Raw genomic sequence first — 21835 nt, 5'->3', positions numbered from 1 at the left:
CATGTATTCTCTCCCCATACAGGAATGTACATAGTTTAAACTTGTTTAGTTCCTTATGATTGCTCATTCATATTTACTGTTTTTTTCCTTCTTTTGTTTTTGTATTTACTTGTCAAATTTTCTATTCCTCTCTGATCTTTTCATCAGGAAATCTTGGAAATCCTGTATTTTGTTAAAGAGACATCCCTGAAGGAACTTTTACTTATACTTCTAAGTCTAGATCTTTTGCTTCTACAACAGAGATTTCAAACTAGTGTCCAGAGGCCAAGTTAACCCCAAACTCCAAAGTGTGTCCCCAACCAGGTAAAACTGTATTCCTCAACATGTGCCCCTTAGCAATTTTTTTTTGAACTTTTTGTCACTGTTTTCAAATATAACTGGTTCTTAATGTAAGTGGGTTATTCTGCATACCTCCCCCTCCCCTTGTGGGATTCTGCCTCTTCCATTACTATGCAGCTGGCATGGTTTCAGTACTTGGGTCTCCTGCAGCCAAAGTGTCTTCAATTCCTATAGCAGAGGAACCTTGGTGAGGGACTGCACTGGCTCTTCTTCTGTTGCCATCTGCCAGGAACCAGAGTCCGAGCCCATGCATGGTCCTGCCACCTATCTGTCCAGGAGCTGCTAAATCTTGTGTGATCTCTACTGTGACTTTTTTACCTTTGAATTCTTTCTTTTTAGTTTCTTTTAATTTTTTTCTTTGACTTAGGGACTCTAGATTTTGGCTATAATTCTGGGAGTTTTCATTTTGGCGTTTCTTTCAAGAGGTCACTGGTAGATTCTTTCAATTTCTACTTTGCTTTCTGATTCTAAGATTTTTGGAGTTTTCTCTTTGATTTCTTCAAATATCTCTCAAACTTTTTTTGGACATTTGTTTTATTTGTATTTATTCATTTAGTTTATTCTTCACTTCCTGGTTCCTTCAATGTCTCATTAAGACATTAGCTTCCATTTGGCCAGTTCTACTTTTCAAGGAATTATTTTCTTGAGTAAAGATTTATAACTTTTTTAAGCTCTTAAATGACTTTTCATATATTCCTTCCCTGTGTCCCCCTTCTTTTCCTACTTTTTCCTTTACTATCTCATCTGATTTTTATTCTTTTTTTAACCTTTTTTTACTCCTTTTTTTTAACTCTTCTATAAATTCTTGTTGGACTTGTGTATAAGTTTGCATTTATTTTCTTCTTGTTTGTGTTTTGAACTTTCCTTTACCACAGTATAATTATTCCTTCCACATTGTGGGGGATTGGGGAGTGATGCCTCCATGATCTGGAAAATCTCTTTATATCAGAGAAGTCTGAATTTTTTCTTTTTCTATTAAGGGTGTTTACAGTGCCTTAATTTTGAAATTTTAGTTAAATATTTGATCCTAGGCTATCTTTAATAGGTCAGTGTTAAGCAGACTTCTGCAAAACTCCAAAATTTTCCATTTCCACTAATTTCTTTTTTGTTGACCTGATTTATCCTATTCATGATGAGGAAAGTTGTATTGTAGAGGAATATATGTAGCTTTTTATGATGGGATTTGTTTTTATTTGCTAATTCTTCCAGGTTAATTCTTAACTTTAGATGTACCCTGTTGACATCTGCTAGGATAGCTAACTTGAGTTTCTTTCCTCTTTTGTTTTGCTGCCCTTTCACAACTCAGTCTAGGGGCCTTCAAGCTTTCAGTGCTCCCAAAGTCATGTCATACATGGTGAAATGTTTTCCCCGTCCTCCTGGGATGAACTCTGTAATTTCCTGATCCATATTTGGGTCTATGGACTTGTACTTTTTATTAATTTTCAATAGGTCGCTGCTGGAATTCTCCAGGGTTATCCTACTGAGAGAGTATATAATTCAGAGTTACTGATTTCAGACTTCCCTTTCACCTGTGAAAGTTAAATAACTGCTCATTGCTTCAGGTTACTTTAAGACTTTCTAAAGTACACTTGGTTGCTAGTTTCCATTGATGGAGAGAGTTTTTAGACTAGAATTTTGCTATATCTATGATTTTATAGGTCTCAACCAAAAGGGTTGGATTTTTAAAAAAATAAAAAAGATATCAGCAAATTAAGTAGGAGAAATATATACATATATGCATATGTATATGTGTATGTGTGAGAATTTGTTTTTTATGTTTTATCTTAGTAGAGTTTTAGAGCCTGGAATGTACATTCTTAGCCTAGCATCATTTTACCAATGAGGAAACTAAGACCCTAAAAGTGATTTGCCCAAAGTCATAGTTGTGATACTTAAGTTCATTGATCCATGATTCCAGTTCACAGTGTGGAAACTTAACTTTAGCTGTTATTTAAAAAATAATGGGTGGTGTCAAACTTGTGGTATTATAAGTTATAGTAGGTTCTCTGTGGAGGAAACTCCCTTAGGTTACTTTATTGTAATTTAAAATCTTAAAAGAGTTGCTTGGGACACTGTGTTAATGGATTTGTATGTATCAAAAGTGACTATAAAGTGTGCCACATGTTACCACATCATTTGCAGAAAATGAACTGCTGTTTCATTTCCAATTTTTGTGGAAAACTTACTATATAAAAGATGTAAAAAAATGTAAAAATTTTAATCTGCTCACAATTCTGTTTCAGACGTTGCCTTCATGTCCAATTGATCGAAAACCTTTTCAGGCAGTATATAAATTCAGTGCATTGGAAGGTTATGTTAAGGTAAGTCTGAGAATATGTGTGTGTGTGTGTGTGTGTGTGTGTGTGTGTGTGTGTGTGTGTGTGTGAGAGAGAGAGAGAGAGAGAGAGAGAGAGAGAGAGAGATTTTGCAAACAGAATTTTCTTCTTATCATTTATATGGTACCTAGGCTCAGTGAATAGAGAGCACTGGGCTTGGAGTCAGGAGGCCTGGAGTTCGAATCCAGCCTCAGACACTTGACTCTTACCAGTCACTTAACCCTGCTTACCTTGCATCCAGAGCCATCTCCAGTCACCCCAATTCATACCTGACTGCTGGACCCAGATGGCTTCGGAGGAGAAAGTACAGCTAGTGATTTAGCACAGCTTCCCCTCACTGAAATCCTATTCATGTATCTGTCATGGCATCACCTTCCTGATGTTGTGATCTTCTTCGGGAAAGGTGGACAAATATGATTATGATTATGATAATTATTATCACCCTCAAGAGCAGTAGATATTGTTACTATTCTCATTTTACAGATGATGAAACTAATTTGAGACAGCAAGAAGTTTTATTTATGAGGCTTCAATTCAAGATTTCCTGACTTCAGATCCAGCATTATATTCTTTTCTTTCACCTAGTTTTCTCATAAGGAGATTCATTTTATTTTTAAGAGTTTAATACATTTAATTAACATAGTGTTACTTTAGTAAACTTTAGCTAGAGTGAATACAGTAGAAGCAGGCTAGAAGATATTATTGTCATTTTTCCCCCTCTGCTGCTAAGAGTGGCTATGACGCAGTAACTGGGCCTGCATTTCTCCCTAGTAACAATGTCATAAATAGTATTTTGATTTCTTGGCTATTCACAAAACAACAACAACAACAACAACAACAAAAACAATGTAAATTGTTATCACATTTCATTCAGTACATTATAACATTAAGGTTCTCCAATATTCCAGGCATTTTGGTAGTAGGAAGGGATAACTTATAAAATTTAAGTAACAGTCAGTAAACATTTCATCATATACTGTGTGCCAAACTCTGAGCTTCTGTTCTCTTGGATTATGATGATGTTTGTCCTTCATTCTTGAAGAAGACCATGACATCAGGGAGGTAATACCATGACAAGCAGATGAATTGGATTTGAGTGAGGGGTTGCTGTGTTAAGTCACCAGCCTCACTTTCTCCTCTAGAACCATCTGAGTCCAGTGATCAGATCTTAATCAAGACAATTGGAGATAACCCTATATACAAAGCAATCGGGGTTAAGTGACTTGCCCAAGGTCACACAGCTAGTAAATGTCAGGCTGGATTTGAAGTCCCATCTGCCTGATTCCAAGGCAAGTGCTCTATCCCTGTGCCACCTTGTTGCCCCTCTTGTATTATAGAATTAGACTGAAATAACCATAATATATAATAAGAAATAATCATAATAATAATGATAATAATAGTATTTATAATAGTATCCATTTTGTGCCAGGTACTGTGCTAGATGGCAATATTCAATAAATGAACCTTTTCATGTTTAGACCAGTTCTTAACTAGACCATATTATGCAAATTTCTATTTGACAGTTCTTTCTCTAAAGCTGGGTAACATCTTACTTCGTGGACTCAAGCCTTTGTAGGTTTTTCTAAATCAATCAGCTTATCATTTCTTATCTCACAATAGTATTCCATTAAAATTTTATTCCAAAGTTTGCTTTGTCATTTCCCAATTGAAGAGTATCATTTTAGCCAATCTGAAGGTATAAGATAATACTTCAAAGTTGTTTCATTTGCATTTTTCTAATTAATAATGATATAGAACATTTTCCATTTAATTATATATATATATATATATACATATATATGTGTATATATGTATATATATTTTTGATTTCTTCATCGAAACATTCCCTATTCATATCCCTTAACCATTCAGTTGGAGTAGTCTTATAATTTTGATATTCTTAGAAATTTGATAAAGTTCTTCAGAAATAAGATATTTATTTGAGAGATTATCTATTTAAGTTTTTTCACCTAATTTTCTGCTCTTGGCTACTTAGTATTTATACATACATACATATATATATATATATATATATATAATTTTTAAATTTAAAATAATTGAAATTATCCATTTTGTACTTCAGCAATGCTTTCTCTTGTTTCTTCATATATTATTTTTCTTTATATTTAGATTCTATATCTATTTTGATCTTATCTTGGTATATAGTTTTAATTTATTAGTGTATGTCCAATTCTTGACAGTTTTCCAGGTTTCCCACCAAGTTTTTTTCCAAGCAATGAATTCTTACCTCCAAAACTTAAAAACTTTATATTTCTCATTTACTATTCATTACATTTACTATTGTGTAATGTATGTCTACTCCATTTCATTAATCTGCCTTTCTGTTTCTTAATCTAGTACCAGATTGTCTTGATATTTACTTATAATTTAATTAAAATTCTAGTATTGCTGAATTTCTTTCCTTTACATTCCCCTTAGTTTCATTAAAATTCTCAACCTTTTGTTCTTCCAAATGAATTTTGTTATTATTTCTTCTAATGCAGTAAGATAACTTTTTATTAAATGTTAGATTTTTTTATTATGTTGGCTTTGCTTAGCCATGAACATTATTTAACTATGACTTTATTTGTATAAAGAATGTTTTTTGTTATATTCATGAAATTCCTGTGTTTTGGTAGGTATCCTCTCAGATATTTTATGTGTCTAGACATTTTAAATGGTCTGAAACAATATTGGTGAAATAATTGAATAATATTTATGAAACACAGTATAATTTTTCCCTGTTTTTTTTTTCTTTTAATGAAATCTATTTTGGCTTTAACTTTGTGTGGGATCCTGGTTACTACCATAGCTTTTTTTACATGAATAAATTTTGCTCCTTTATTATTCCTTCATGTATCTCTCATTTGTTTCCTGAAAGCAATATATTGTTGAATTCAAATTTTTAATCCATTCTACTGTCAATTTCCATTTTATGGCTAAATTCCTCCCATTCCCATTCACAACTATAATTATTTATTATGTATTTCCTTCCAATCTACTTTTTCCTCACTTACTCTTCTATCCCTATTATTCTACCTCTCATCACTGGTCTAATTTACTTCTACCTGCTCTCTTGTTTTCCCACCTCTCTAAGAATCTTTCTACCCTCCTTAACCTGTCTGTTTGCTCTCTTATTCTTTGTAAATTTAGAAAACTTTTATATACTTCTAGATATATATGTTGTTTCTTCTTTAAAACATTTTTGTTGAGAGGATTCCAGCACTACCCATACTCTCCCTCCTACCCCCCATTTTTTCTGAACTAGTTCCTTTCATGCCTTATTTGTATGAGATAATTGCTCCTTTTTATCTCTTATGCAGTTTTATTTTTTTAGAGTCACCCCATCATATACCCAAACCTTTCTTTCTGAACTGCCCAAGTGATGATGGTTTAAGAGTACTAATAGCATTTTCACATCTAAGATGTAATAGTTTGATCTTATTGAATCTCTTATACTTGGAATTTAATGTTTACCTTATATTCCTGGGTCTTATTTTTCAAATTTCATTAAGTTCTTCTCTTTGTAATAATATTTATGTACTTTTTCATATTTTTTCTAAATATGTTTTTCTCAAGTTTTTCCTCAATATATCTTAATTGATTTTTAAAGTTCTTTTTTCAAGTTCTTTCAAAAACTCTTTTGGGCTTGTGACCATTTGACATTTCTCATTGTAAAGGAGTGACTTTTTTAAACTTATGTACTTTCCTGTAAATATGAACCCAGATCTTCTCAATTTCCCATAATGAGTTCTTTCTCCTTTGCTTACTCATTTTTATTTTTTGTTTTGTTTTATTATTATAATTATATTTTAGTCCTGAACTAGGGGTAATGATGCCTGGCCTCAGGTCCTTCTTGCTGTTATTTTTTTGCACTCTGTCTTGGGGCTTAATCCTGAGCACTCCTCTCCATCCCTAAACCAGGGCAAAGACCCCCCACACCACAGTGTCCCTTATATGCTCTTAATCTCCATGGTCCCTCAGATAGCTCTAAACTTCAGCTGTTCTTGGCCCTGGAACTGAAACCAGTGACTCTGCTTGCCTTTTAAGTGCCCACAGTTCAACAGGGTCCTTGCTCCTCTACTGCCATACTCACCAGGCATGTGCTAGCTCCATCTCCTTCATAGCAGCAGGCTTGGGATTCTCTGGTCAGCACAGTTGTGCTTGGCATTCTTTGACAGTGAAAAATCCTTCATACTTCTCCTACTCAGCTGTCAAGACTCCCACACTGCCCTTGAGGTGAAAGTTCCTTAGACTTTAGCTACCTCCCAAGCCAATTGTCCCCCAGAACTCTGTTGATTCTACAGTCAATCTGTAGGTATTATTGTTTCACTCAGGCCAAACTTCCACCCATGGTGGTCTAGCTTTCTTGGGGTCTTCTCTGGTTATTTTAGGAGGATAACTACCCAGATGTATTCTGTTTTTTTCTGCTCTATGTTCACTTGAGAAAATGTTCTTTTTTTTGTGAAGGAAATTTGGAGAGCCTGAAGTTTTCTTATCTGCTCTGTCTTTCTATTTCTCTTGATCTGGGCTGGAAAAATGTCTCTTTGATTTTTTTTTTTCCCATGGATTTTTCTAATCTGTTATATCTTCTAAATTTTTTTAGAATAATTGTGAGGGTCAGGGGATGGAGAGGACCTAGTTGTACTTTGCCATCTATCTGCTACAGCCAAATATTGTTACAAAGAAATAACCATTGTGGATATCTCCAAATGAAGAATTGGATATAAGGTTATAGAATACTTCTGTACTTATGTCCCTTCTTTAGTAATCCTTTCCTATTCCATTTTCCCTTCTCTTTACTAAGACTACAATCTTTAGTTCTTAGACTTTATTTTTCTTCTTAATATCTCTACTTCTTTTTTGATCTATCCTGTGAAGTTGAAGTTTGTTTTCCTTAAAACATTATCTTTGGGGGTGGCTAGGTGGCACAATGGATAAAGCACTGGCCCTGGAGTCAGGAGTACCTGGGTTCAAATCCGGTCTCAGACACTTAATAATAACCTAGCTGTGTGGCCTTGGGCAAGCCACTTAACCCCATTTGCCTTGCAAAAAAAAAAAAACCAACCTAAAAAAACCCCATTATCTTTGTCTATCCTATTGACTATAACTTTCCCAGTCTACATTTCCTTTCTTTTGTCCTTAATAATAAAGATGTCTAACAGTAGACCTGGCTTTCTAAGAGGTGGTGTGTGCTCCCTTTTACATCTTTAGTTTTGAATCTTTGACAACTTGTCAGCTTTATTGAAGTGAGGATTTCTTTTGTGTATGGGTTGGACAAGATGGCCACTGAGGTCTCTTCCTTTTCTCTTTATACTTCTAAAACATCCTCTGTAGGTACTTGTAAAAGCCAATATAGAACTGAGGAAAGGTAAATAAGAGCTGGAAATATGATTTTGGAAATAGCTGCAAAAAATTGTTAGTTGAAATTATGTGAATGATTGAGATTTCTCAAGGAAATTGGTCAAACATTTATTAAATGTTCTCTGTGAGACAGAATGCTAAGTACTGGTAATAACTCTTCAAAAAAGAAAGTTTTTGTCCTTAAGTAGCTTAGTATTCAATGGGGTTGAAGTATTATGATAAAGAGATGTATCTTAAAGATAATAAATGGAAGGCAGTCTTGGAGGGGAAAGCTCTAGAAACTGGCAGGGGAGGGGGGGGGGTGGAATAGACCTAATGCAGGTCTTGTGAATCTTGAGGGTAGTCAGATTCTAAGAGATAAGGAGAGAGAAAATATCAGTTACATCTACTGAGGGTAGAACTTTAGGGAAGACTCAGATTGATGGATCAAGTTATAAGTAAAAAAGTAAGCAGAAGAGACAGAAACAATTAGCATGTATTTTTTAAATAGAAAAAAAGAAGCATCTGTTTTTAGTGTATTTTGAATTAATTCTCTTTAAAATTAAAAGAATAATTTCATTATATTTGAAAAAGTAATGATAGCGTATCATCTGACTACTAGAAACTTTAATATGCTTTACTAAAGAATTATATTAATTTTGATAACTAGTTATGTTTAGTTTTCTTTGTAATCAAGTGCATGTGTGAATGTGTGTGAGTGAGTTAAAAAATTATTCAGAGCAAAGGTTCATAGGTTTCAGCAGACTGCCAAAGGGTTTCATGACATAGTTTAAAAACCTCTGTAGTAGAAGGACAATTTACAGTGTTTTTTGTTGCAGATGTTTTAGGGACAGGGAAAACTATTGTCCTCTTGTTTATATGTGGTTCTCATAATTTGAGTATGTAATTTGAGAAATATGTCTTGACAAAGGGGAGTTGAAAAAATAAAACTTCAATTGCCAGCGTAGAGTCAAGTTAATGATCTTATCGAGTTAAATGGAAAAATATTAATATTTTTCTTCTTATACTTCTTAAACTGTTTAACAGGTCATTCATACATATTGATTTAATCCTGAGAAATAAAAGTTGAAATGTGATTAGTTTGATAGGGGTTTTATATTCCTTTAGCTTACATGATATTGATAAAGGTGTCTTAGTATGAACAATCAGTCTTTCAAGGATATTTTTCTAAGTACCTAAAGCCATATGTTTCCAATTTTAGATTGATAACTCATGTTCCAGAAGTCTACTACATATATAAGGGAAAATATTTGAATCCTTTAAAACCTATTTTTATCTCCTAACTACTGATGTAGAGATCATATAATTAAAAGTCAATAGTTGGGAAAGTTTTTTCAATGAAAACATTAGTTCTCATGTCTTTTATCATTTTGGGATGGTCAAACTTAACACTTTTTTAATCTTATTGAATTCTAATGCTATGAATTTGGTTTTCTTTGTAGGTTGAAATAGAGAGACAATTAAGAGAAACAGATGATAAGAAAAATGAATGCTTCTTTAAGAAACAGGATTCCTGTTCTGTATATATTAAAACCTGTATGAGGTCAGTGATAAACTCTAAAAATATAAATTAAGTTGGCATGGTTCCCTAAGTAAGTTTGTTTAGAAAAGTTTGGTTTAGGTATTATCTAGGCTTTTAAATAAGCAAAACAAAATGTTTTTAAGCACTTGATATTTTTAAATAAGCATTACTTATAAGCTTAACCGGTAGGTAGAAACATCTTCTATCCCTTTGGCAATAAAAGAAAATGATAATCAAAGGTAAAACTGAGAGTATTCCACAAAAACTGAGAGTATTCCACAGAGATTTGTGTCAAAATTTAGGAAATACTCTTATATTTTCTTTCTTTTCAATACCATTAGGTTAGATACCACTTAGATTAATCAGTCACAAATTGTATTTAAGTAACAGTTTTCTTTTTTATACTAGGGTCTCCAGTGTGAACTGCTCTATTCCTTGTCTCCTTTAGTATATAATTTTCTTCTTATGTGCAATGCATATTTTTCTTGTGCTTAAGTTGAAATGATAGTGCATTCCTCAACAGGCTCAACAAAATAATATTATGTAAACCCTAAAGTGTGCTATATATAATCTTGTGGTTTTTAACTGTTGTTATATTAGTAGACTAACACACTGAATAAAATAATTTGAAACATTTAAATAAAAACCTATTCTTTCAGCAGAGAGATTTACTGATCCTAAATTATTTAAAATTCTAAAGTTTTATATGGAAAATGAATAAAACTGAATGCAGAGAGTTTTTCAAACATGGCTATCCTGTCATAGAAACTTAATTTTTATGGAAAAAGCAAACTATTAGTTTTTCATAGTTTTCATCTCTTTCTTGATATTCACAGAAAAAGAGTACATGTTAAAAAAGAAGTGTTAAGTGCAAAGTTTCATAAAGATTTGAAGAAAATGCAGAGTAAGTAACTTTTCTATGATCTGTTTCTGCTTTATCATTTCTACTGTGTTTTGTCGCCCTATTACACATTTTGTTATGATTTTTCTTTTTAGTTCCTGCCTCATGTTACTCACTCATGAATATTGCCAAAACTTTATTTTCATCTTGTCTAATCATTTTTTCCATGTCATTCGCTTGCCTTAAACCTTTAGTGACTTCCCACTAACTCCTCATAAATTCCTCAATCATATGAACCTTTTTTGTTATCTTACCTTACACTGATGGTCTCCATTTAAAAATGACATCTTTTCTTCCCCTCAATATTGCACACATCTTCAAGGCTTGCTTACTTACTTTGTGAATCCATATCTTACCATCCTACCCTAAAGTGATTCCTTTCTCAAATTCTTCTAATCTTGTTTTTTTTTTCCATATCTATATCTAACCTTTTCACCTAGATTCTAGTTTCCTTCAGGGGACGTCATTTTTGTCATTGACTTTATCTTGTATGTATTAGGTACTCGGAAAATAATTGTGAATTATTTGTGATCATCAAACTAAGTGAAGCTAACTGGCACAAACAAGTTTTAAACTTGTGTTCTATGTTTGATTTGTATATATCATGAAAATCATAGGGCTCTTATTCTAGCTCCATCTAACACTTGACAAATTTGGGTTCTGAAGGTACTGTTGCAATTGGAATTTAATAACAAGAGAACATTTATTAGCAGGGGCATCCTACCTGTCAATATTTGGTGTTAAATTAATGACTTGTCTTCATTTATGGCAGAGACCACAATCAAGAAGACAGTTCCCCTTAAGTAAGTGTTGGGAAGTACAGAACAGGATGGATGACATCATGAAATTGAGAGCAACAAAATTCATTATAGAGTTGAGGCATGAGATACAACATGATAGGTTTGAAAATTTAGTATTGGGAGCTAGCACAATCATCCCCCCCCTCCCCTTCTATTCTCATGAGACTAAGAAATGCTCATTATTTGAATCCAAATTTGAGAACAACTCAGAATTTTGGATAATAAACTTGAAGGATACCTTGCTGGAGTAAAAGTATCAGACTAATTCCCGTTTCTTTTACATGCATTTTCCAAGGTCAGTTAAATTCCTTGAGGCAAGAACACTAGATTTTTAAAGTTAACCCCCATAGTCTAGCTGAACTCATAAGTTGAGATAAAGGACCATGTTTTACCAGTTACAGTTACAAAATCAATTAGTTATCATATTTCCCCATGTATAGGATGCACCATTTTCCAAAAAATTTGGAGTCTAAAAATTGGGAGTGTCTTATACAGTAGTTGTAGATTTTTTTTTACTTGCATTTACCACTGTTTTGCTCTTTGTTTTTGCACTCATTGTTATAGATTTTTTTAACTTGCATTTCCTACTTTTTCATGCTTGTCTTCTTTGCACTCATTGTTTTGCATTTGTGGTACCAGTATGTTAGTTTACATTTAGCCACATTGTGCCTAGAAATGGCTCAGAAAAGATTTTCATACAGTGCTGAATGCAAGTTAAAGTGATTCATTTTGCAAAAGTGAATGGAAATCATGCTGTTTAATGTAAGTTTGATCCTCCTCCAACTGAGAACACAATTCAAGAAGAAACCCTACTGAAAATGTCACAGCAGAAATATGCCATCAGAGACAAGTCAGCAAAATGGCCTGATTTAGAGAGGGAATTGAAGAGTTTGATTGAAGAGCAAAGGGCAATTGGAATTCCTGTGTTCACAAAGATGGTTCAGCATGAGGCAAGAAGAGTTGCTGATTTCAAAGGACGCAATTGATGTTTCTTCAGGTTCATGAAACAGGACTAAGCATGTGTACACACATGAGCAGAATTTCATGATGACTAAAACTTGAGTTCAATAATTTTATGTAATACTTTTTTTTTTCAAATTTTGGGCCCTAAAATTAAGGTGCATCTTATACATGGGAACATCTTATATACAGGGAAATATGGTAATCACAAATAGGATCCAAAGATCCATAGGATCTGTTTCAGGATTTGTCTTAAATTTCCCAATAGCTACTCCTGAGGGGTTGTTGCTATCTTCCTAGTAATATTAGTTCCTCATTCTATTCTGTCACCCAGCTAACATCTCCAGAATATTAATTAACTTGTTAAGATCATTTAGTTTTATAAAGATATTTATTGTAAAATTGTATCAAGAACCAAACTACAAAACTCCCCTCCGTCCCCCCCGCCCCAAACTGGAGCAACTTTCTGTTTTTATCTTTAGGGAGATGAGCTCAGACTTAAAATGTAAAGGTAGTTAGGAATATTCTTTCATCAAGTTCATTTCTGGGTGTGATGCTGCTAAGAACATTGGTTTACAAGACATAGGTTTTGATCACCAGACCAGTTCATAACTGGGCTAGGTTAAACAAATCATTTCTCAGGAATGTTCCCATTCTGGAGGTGGATTTTTTGAGATCCCACTTGATCCTTTATAGTAGGAAAGAAGAATAAAGAGAAGGCAGCTCTGTCTCAAATTCAGATTTGCTTGGGAAGCTATGTACTCCTGGCTCAGCCTCTGGGTGGAAGGGTACTCATTCCCCTACCCCAGAAGCTTTTTGGAGCTCAGAAGGTAGTGCTTGTATCTAGTGGCCAATAGGAAAGTGAAATTTGACTTTGAATATCCATTTAGTTCTGACCAAAAATTACTATTTTGTCATCATACAATAATATGAAATGGCAGGCAGGCTCCATTTTACTATTTTAGAGGTAGATCCCTCCAAGCGTCAGTATGGGCTACTACCAGTAGTAAAGACTATATGTGTTTGAAGACTTGGACTCTGCCATTCTACTGTTATATTCTAAGATAGAGACAACTTATCATCTAAATGAATATGCTAGTAATTTTTGTCTGTCTTAATTTTCCTTGATTTATTTTCATCTGCAGTCTTTGAAACTTAAGGTACCATTCACTTTTTCTGATTGTTTTGAAGATACTTTTGTTCTTAAGATAATTCTTAATTTAAATGTTTTGTCATTAAATTGTCTTTTTAGAAAAGGACTTGTGTTATACACTAATTATCTCTAGCAATGTTTGCTCAGTGCTTACTACACAGATAAGCTACAGTTGCTTTTCAAAAAATAAAAAATAATATTTGGAAAATACCTTGTTGAACTGGTCTCTTTTTCCACAGTGAACTTATGTGGAATATATCATTTATCAAGTTAAAACTATAAAATTTTTGACTGAGTAAAACCTTTTTTATTGATAATTTTTTTAACAGTCTAACTTTTACCCTCACCTAAATTTATTCCTTTTTCCAGTTCTAAAGAGGTAGAATTTTTAACATTTAAGTTTTAACTTTTTACCCTACACATGATGATAATTGCCTCATTAATAGATCAGGAGTTCCTATATAGGTTAATTGGAATTGTTTCCCCAGGTGAGTATAATTATGAATTTGAAAATCTAGGAAGAAGTACAACTTGAAAGTAAAAAAGCCACTTAAGTTGGGCATAGCAGGTTGAAAGGGATCAGTAAAGATTGCTCCCTAGTAGGTTTTATTTATTTCACTTTATAATCCAATTCACTTTTCCTTTTTAAATGCTATACTATTTGGTTTTCATATATATATATATAATATATATATATATATGTATGTATATAATATGTATGTATGTGTATACATATACACACACATATAAACATTATGCCATTATGTGTAAGAGAAAGATAAAGCAAGGATGTTCATCTCTTTTTTAATCTTTTTAAAACTATTATTTGATCTGAGATCTTGGTTGCTTTTTCTGCATTTTTGGTTTTTGCATTTTTTAAAAATTAATTTCTTAATTTTGTTAAATATTTCCCAGTTACATGTAAAAAAAATGTAGTCATTTAAAAAAATTTGAATTTCAAATCTTCCTCCTCCCTTCCTTTCCCCCCACCCATTTAGAAGACAAGCAATATATCAATTAATTATACATGTGAAGTCATAGAAAACATTTGCATTTGAGCCATTTTTGTAAAAGAAAATACATATATACAAAAACAGGAAAAACAAAATTGAAAAAGCATACTGCAATCTGCACTCAGTTAATCAGTTCCCTTAGTTAAATAGCATTTTCATGGGTCGTTTGGAATTATCTTGGAATATAGTCTTGATCATAGTAGTTAAATTTTTCACAGTTTCATCATTGTTACAGTATTGCTGTTATTGTATGCAGTGGTCTTCTGGTTCTACTCACTTTGTTTAAATTCATATAACTTTTCAAGTTTTTCTGAAACTATTCTGCTTGTTCCATTATTACAGCACAATTGTATTGTATCACAATCATATGTGACTTGTTCAGCCATTCCTCCATTGATGGACTTCCACCGAAATTTCAATTCTTTGCTACCACAAAAAGAGATGATATAAATATTTTTGTACAAATAGGTCCTTTTCCTTGATCTTTTGTAATACAGATCTAGTACTGGTGTTGTAGAATCAAAGAGTATACAGTTTTGTTTTGTTTTTTGTCATGGCACCTCCTAACTTAGCCCCTGATTTGTTTCTTTCTGTTTGCTTGCAGTATTTTCTCCTTGATCTGGGAGCTTTGGAATTTAGCTATAATACTCCTTGGAGTTTTCATTTTGGGATCTCTTTCATTTTGTTGATCAGTAGTCTTTCAATTTCTATTTTTACCACATAGTTGTATTAGGGCAGTTTTCCTTGATAATTTCTTGAAGCCTGATGTGTAGACTCTTTTTTTAATCATATCTTAGAGGTAATCCAGTAATTTTAAAATTATCTCTCTTGGGTCTATTTTCCAGGTCTGTTGTTTTTCCAATGAGAAATTGTACAGGTTTCTAGTTTTTTTTTTATTCTTTTGATTTTGTTTTGATGTCTCATGTAGTAATTAGCTTCCATTTGCCCAATTCTAATTTGCTTTTGTACCTCCAATTACATTTAACCAATTGTACTTTTTAAGGAGTTCTTTTCTCTAGTGAACTTTTGTATCTTTTTTACCATTTGGCCTGTTTTCTTTTTCAAGGCACTTTTCTCTGTTGGATTTTTGTGCCTAGTTTGGCCTATTCTGATTTAAAAAATTTTTTTTTTTCAGCAAATTTTTTTTATGCCTCCCTTACCAAGCTTTTGGCTGTTTTTTATGATTTTCTTTGCATCTCATTTCTCTTCCAAATTTATTTCTAACCCTCTGACTTGTTTTTTAAAATTGAGCTCTTCCATGATCTAAAGCCAATTTGTAAGCTTCTTTGAGGTTATAGATTTAGCAGTTTTGACTGTGTGGTCTTCTTCTGAGTTTGTGTTTTAATCTTCCCTGTCACCATAGTAGCTTTCTATTGGCAGATCTTTTTTTATGTTGTTTGCTCATTTTTCCAGTCCCCCCCCTTTTTTTTTTCTTTTTTACTGTGATAAAGTGGAGCTTCAGTTTCATAATAGAGTCGGAATTGTTCCGAACTTAAGATTTTTTTGTGCAGCAGTTTTCAGATATACATCTGGGGATCTGTAAGTTTTTAGTATTTCCAAGGTAGTATGATCCAGGAAGAGGTGTGTTTATTATTGTCTTTGCATGTTCTCTGGTCTATGAGTAAACTGAAACACCATTTAAAAGCTGGGGACAGTGGCCAGTATCCCAGCTCCACTGCAGCCATAAACTCTGCTGCTCTAGGATGGAGACCTAGATCCTAATATGGGCAATGCAACAGAGTCCTGCCCTCATTGAAAGATTTGGGACCCCTGTAACTTCCTTCTGACCAAGTTGTCTGACCCCCTTACCCACATGGGCTGAGAGATCCAGAAATCACCAGTGCTGGTATTGAATGTTATCCCTAACTCCTACTTTTGGTTTGTGTGCAACCTTACTGCACACTACTCTCCTCCTGGTGCAACAGTTAAAGCCTGCCAATCTTTTAAGTTTCCTTGGGGTGGAAAAAGTTTTCATCCCAGTCTTTTATGGGTTCTGCTTCTTTAGAATTTATTTGGGGGAGAAATCAGCATAATCCCTGCCTTTTCTCTGCCATCTTGGCTCCACCCCTACATTTTAAGAAAATTTTGAGTTTAAAATTTCCCTCCCTCCTTTCTCTCCCCCCCGTCCTTTTTTTTGTATGACCCACTTTATCACAGAGTTAAAAGTAAAAAAAAAATAGATTGGAAAAATGAGCAAACAACATAAAAAAGATCCTGACTTTAGAAAGCTACTATGGTGACAGGGAAAATCAAAACGCAAACTCAGAAGAAGGAAACAAAGTCAAAACTGCTAAATCTATAGCCTCAAAGTAATTTATGAATTGGTCTCAGATCATGGAAGATCTCAATTTTAAAAATCAAGTTAGAGTGGTAGAAATAAAATTTGGAAGAGAAATGAGATGCAAAAAAAAAAATCATGAGAATAGAGCCAAAAACTTGGTAGGGGAGACATAAAATTTTTTTACTGAAAACACTTTAAAAATAGGGTTAAGTGACTTGCCCAAGGTCACACAGTTAAGGAATTCTTAAGTGTTCTGAGGACAGACCTGAACTCAGGCTCACCTGACTCCAGGGCCACTGCTCTATTCACTACATCACCTAGTTGCCCCAGTAATTTTTTTTTTAAGTTCTTATTTAGCAGTGTCTGGTACATTACATTGTTGGTGCATAGTTCCTATCTCCCTTGCCTTTATTTCTCCTTTTTCCCCTAGTATTGTTCTTTTCTATTTTGTTTCTTATGATCATTAAAATAAAGCAAAATCTCTTCCAGTTCCCTCAATTCTTTATTTTTCAAGGACTGGGACTTTTAAGCAGACAGTTATTTAATCTAACTCTCATTGTGTAACACCTTATATGTGCTCAATTATGTTTACCTTTCTTATTTTCTCTTGGCTATTACATTTACATTTTAGTGCTTTTACTCCTTAACTTTAGCTTCTTAAGCTAAAGTAATTTGTTCCAGAATGCTTGGAAATGTTCTGTTCTATTAAAGGTTTCTTTTCTTCCTTCCTTCCTGCCCTCACTCCATTAAAATTCTATTCAATTTTATAGGATTAGCTAGCCTTTGTCTTTTATTCATTTAGAATACCAATTGTAAGAAAATTTTTTCCTTTTTTATAGTTCCTAGTATTTGAAATAATATTTTTTTTTTTATCAGGAGAGAGTATTTCTTTGATCTCAAATATCTAGGTTTTTGACTATTTGCAATAAAATGTTATGTTATATTCTTGGGAATTTTCATTTTGATATTCTCTCTTTTCATTTTTGCCCTAATAGAATTGGGCATTTCTGATTTCTTGAATAATGAAAGGTTGGTTGGGGTTATTTTTGTTTTCTAGTCATCAGGCAGTCAAATGAGTTTTACCTAATCTCTCTTTGAAGTAAAAAGCTGATTGATGATATCTTCTAGTTTTTGCTTTATATTTTCTTTTTTTTTCATGGAGACTAGTTTGATCCACTATAATTTTCATGCAATCTATTTCTTTTTTTATTGGTAATTCCAAAAGTCTTTGGCAATTTATTAAGATACATAAAGCAATATGGTTAAAATAATCAGAATCCAATTGGAGTCAAAAAATAGTTTTTTGGACTTTATATATTCCAGTGTTAATAGCAGGCACTCACTCTTAAGCATTGAACCTATTGAGAATGAATACTGCTGATTTTTATAGTGTCATATTCATATTTTTTTTTTACTTGTAGCAACTTTAGAACATGTCACACCACCTAAAAATCAAATTGAGATGCCTTATGATGCAATGACTTTTCCTGACACTGGAAAGGTTCATGCTTTGGGGGAATATCATTGAAAAAATTGTGTTTGAAGAAGGGATTGAATTGGAAGATATCCAAGAATTCAATTTGAGTATTTATTATTTTGTGTCCATTTCTATGTTTTGCCATTTTTTCAGTCAAATTATTGAATTTCCCCTGTAGAAACATAAACATAAAACAATTCATATTCTCAAGAATACCCTTTTATTCTCATACTCACGTGGATTTTATTTCTTTTTTTTTGAAAGATTTTTATTTATTTCGAATTTTACAATTTTTCCCTAAACCTTGCTTCCCTCCCCCCACCCCACAGAATTTTTACATTGTTACCATAGTCTTTACATTGTTTCCATGGTATGCATTGATTTAAGTTGAATGTAATGAGAATGAATTAATATCCTTAAGGAAGAAACATAAAGTATGAGATATAGCAGAATTACATAGTAAGATAGCATTTTTTTTTTAATTAAAGGTAATAGTCTTTGGTCTTCAAGCTCCACAATTCTTTCTCAGGATACAGATATCATTCTCTGTTACAGATACCCCAAAATTGTGCCTGATTGTTGCCCTGTTGGTATGAGCAAGTCCATTGATGTTGCTCATCACTCCCATGCTGTTAGGGTGTACAGTCTTTTGGCTCTGCTCACCTCATTCATCATCAGTTCATGCAAAATGGATTTTATTTCTAACAAATTTTTTTTCAATTAACAAAGCATTCTACTTATTCATTCATTCATCTATTCACCCATTTATTTATTTGTTTGTTTGTTTGTTTGTTTGCTTATTTGTTTATTTACTTATTTGTTTTCTTTCCTCAACCCCTACTGTTCTTCTTTATGTCCTGCAGCATATTTTGGGTCCTGGAAGGTTTTTAGATGTTAATTTTTCTTGTGGTATCTCTCGGAATTTTACATGATTTTGTTGGAAAAGAGCTTTTTAAGGTGGCATTTTGCCCCCTATCAAATCAAATACTTCTTCTTATTATCATCTGAATAATATTCATGGAATCTTGTCTTCTTTATATCTTTAAGTAAGTTCTGTTATGGTATGGTTGTGATCTACTGTGGAACATGACTTGTAAAATCTTGTTTATTCCCTACAAGAATTATTGAAAGTGCCCTTGCTTTTTTGTGAAAATAATTCCCATATATAGTTTATGTAGATTTGAAAGTAGGAGTATGGGTTGGCACTTGTCACAGAATCACAGAATTTGAGAATTGGAACTTATTTAGCAGCCATCTGTTAAAACGCATACACAAAAAGAATCTACAGTGCTTCAAACTTGATATGAGGTTATCTAACTAACCTCTTCCTGAACACCCCCAAGGAAGAGGAATCCACCATCTTTTAAAACCCATTCTCTCTTTGAATGGCTCTAATTGTTAAGAGGTTTTTTGCTGACATGAGACCTAACTTTGGAAAAATAGAATCTTCTTCCACCTGGAGCAGTTTTGTCCTCTATATTGATAGTTACTGAAGGAGCTAATAACCAAAACATTTTTAAACCACCTATAAATTTTAACTTGATCCATTATTGATGGCAGCTTATCTTGGATGGATACCTCAGTGACAAACTGGAACTTAATTGTGCTAATTCAATTTTGATATTTCCATAAAGAACCAAAGTCTTAAGGGACTCCCTAGAAGACTGATCTTGAGAAAATCACCTAGTATATTACTGTATGCCAGTGACTTTCTAGCAGTATGGAGGAATCACTTTTGGAAAGGGTTTTAGACCAAGTTATAGATTAAATTTAGTATAGTATAGATTAAATTTAGTACCTAATAAACCCTATGTCTTATTCCAGCCTTTTTTGGATAGTAAATTATTTGTTTTCATCCAGAATAGAATCTTAAAATTTGAAACAATATTATGTTAAATAGATAGCACCATAATTGGTATTATAGAATGATAAATAGTGGTCATTATCATAGGACAATTAAACCAGGCATCTACAATTGATTTTTTTTAATATCAAATTTTTCTTCTTATCAACTTGGCAATCATAAAAAAATGAACTTTTACTAATAGAATGAAGAACAACAAAGAAAGAATTGTATGTGGTATTGTATCTCAGCTTGGTTACCCTCCCCCCCCACCTCCCCTACTTAAAATTTAACATGGTAGGTCCACCACTGTCTTGTTTGTCTTTGTCCCCTTCTGAACTTCTCTCTGTTCCCTCTATTTAATTTTTAAAACGATTAGTTGGTGCTCTTCTCTTTTTTAAATAGTAACTATCACTTACCCCCCCCCCAATTCTTTTCTTTCTCCTCCCAAAAAATGCCCTCCCTTGTTGCACGAGACAAATCACTTTTTTGCCAAGAGGTGAGAACCATGGTTCAGCATTATCCTTCTGGAATTAGGATTGCTCATAGCATAGCTCAGAATTCGAAAGTCTTTTAGAGATCTTTCCCTGTTCAATATTTTAGATATTTTTTTCATTGTTTTCTGGTTCCTCTCATTTCATTCTGTATCAGTTCAGATCTGTTCACCTGGAAATCCTCATGGATTTTTTGCAATTTTTCTTTCTCAGCATTTCTCACCCTAACAGTGACAATCCATTTAATTTATATTATAACGTAACTGTTAACCCTGGGATTCCCCAGTTGAAAGACATTTATTTTATTTCTAGTTATTTACTGCAATAAAAAGAATTATTATTTCAATTTTTTTATGTAGGTCCGTTTTCTCTTTAGCTTTTAAATGCATGAAATAGAATTGCAAAGTATAGTTGTGATACAAAATATTTTTTTAACAATTTCAGACCCTTCAGGTTAAAAATTCCTATGTTCAAAAGCTAAATTTTGTTAGACTGCTTTTCAACTTTTCCAGTTTTCCATATTGTCAAATAATAAATTTTTACATCTTACCAGATAGATTTAGAATGTATAGTGTTTAGAAATTTGATTGATCACAGATGTTAATATTAATTGTTTCACAAGTTTTATCAATAGTAGTTGAAATCTTTATTTAACAAAGGGCAAAAAAGTATAACAGCTGAAACTCAAGAACTCAGGCATTTAATGTTTCTGCAAAGGATATAGTTTTATCTGTATGCTATTTCTGTGTAGAATGGGTACTAGAAAGTAATGTAGCTGCTATGTGATCAGTTTAAAGACATAAAATTAGTGCTTCAGAGTAGTTATAGCTTTATTATTCACCAGTCATACAGAAGAAACACTTTTCTATTATATGAAGTCCTGACAATAAGATGATTTAAGTATATCAATAAGGTCCATTTTGAGCAGCACTGACCTTGTGTGTGGGAGGATAGTGGTGACATTGATTTTTCTCCCTATTTTTTCCTTTACTTTTAATTTTATTACTTTTAATAGTAATGTAATAAAACTGGTTTGGAGGTTACAAAAATCTGAGAACATTATGTATAGTGATATTTCTAAAAGTATCAGATGAAAACTAGGCCCTTGCCTTTTTTGGGAAAAATAGTTCTTTAGGGAATTATCCTACTTGGGAGGAATAGTTTTTTAAAAGGGAGAGTAATTTTACTAATACTAGCCAAAAAACTAATACATCAATAATACAGCTCTGTTCTATTAAATTTTTTATTTTACACTTAAAAAATCATTTATTATTGTATACTTGACTAACTTTAACTTGGATGTTGACAATGAGGAATAGAAAAAGAGTCTTGAATACTACAAAGGAACTTTT

The 21835-nt window shown here is 32.9% G+C and overlaps 1 protein-coding gene across 5 annotated transcripts in view; it reads left to right on the top strand.

The window, feature by feature from the left end:
- Positions 1-21835, top strand: part of SCAF11 (SR-related CTD associated factor 11) — a 106971-nt gene that overhangs the window by 69616 nt on the left and 15520 nt on the right. For all 5 annotated transcript variants that reach the window (XM_074194884.1, XM_074194888.1, XM_074194887.1 and 2 more), the window contains exons 4-6: positions 2583-2660; positions 9482-9582; positions 10398-10465. In XM_074194884.1, the coding sequence (XP_074050985.1) occupies positions 2583-2660; positions 9482-9582; positions 10398-10465 (247 nt within the window). The remainder of the gene's footprint in view (positions 1-2582; positions 2661-9481; positions 9583-10397; positions 10466-21835) is intronic.

The sequence above is a fragment of the Macrotis lagotis genome, chromosome 7 (assembly GCF_037893015.1).
Source record: "Macrotis lagotis isolate mMagLag1 chromosome 7, bilby.v1.9.chrom.fasta, whole genome shotgun sequence".
Classification (NCBI taxonomy): domain Eukaryota; kingdom Metazoa; phylum Chordata; class Mammalia; order Peramelemorphia; family Peramelidae; genus Macrotis; species Macrotis lagotis.
Note: the sequence above shows the minus strand (reverse complement) of the source record. Positions and strands in the feature narration are given on the sequence as shown.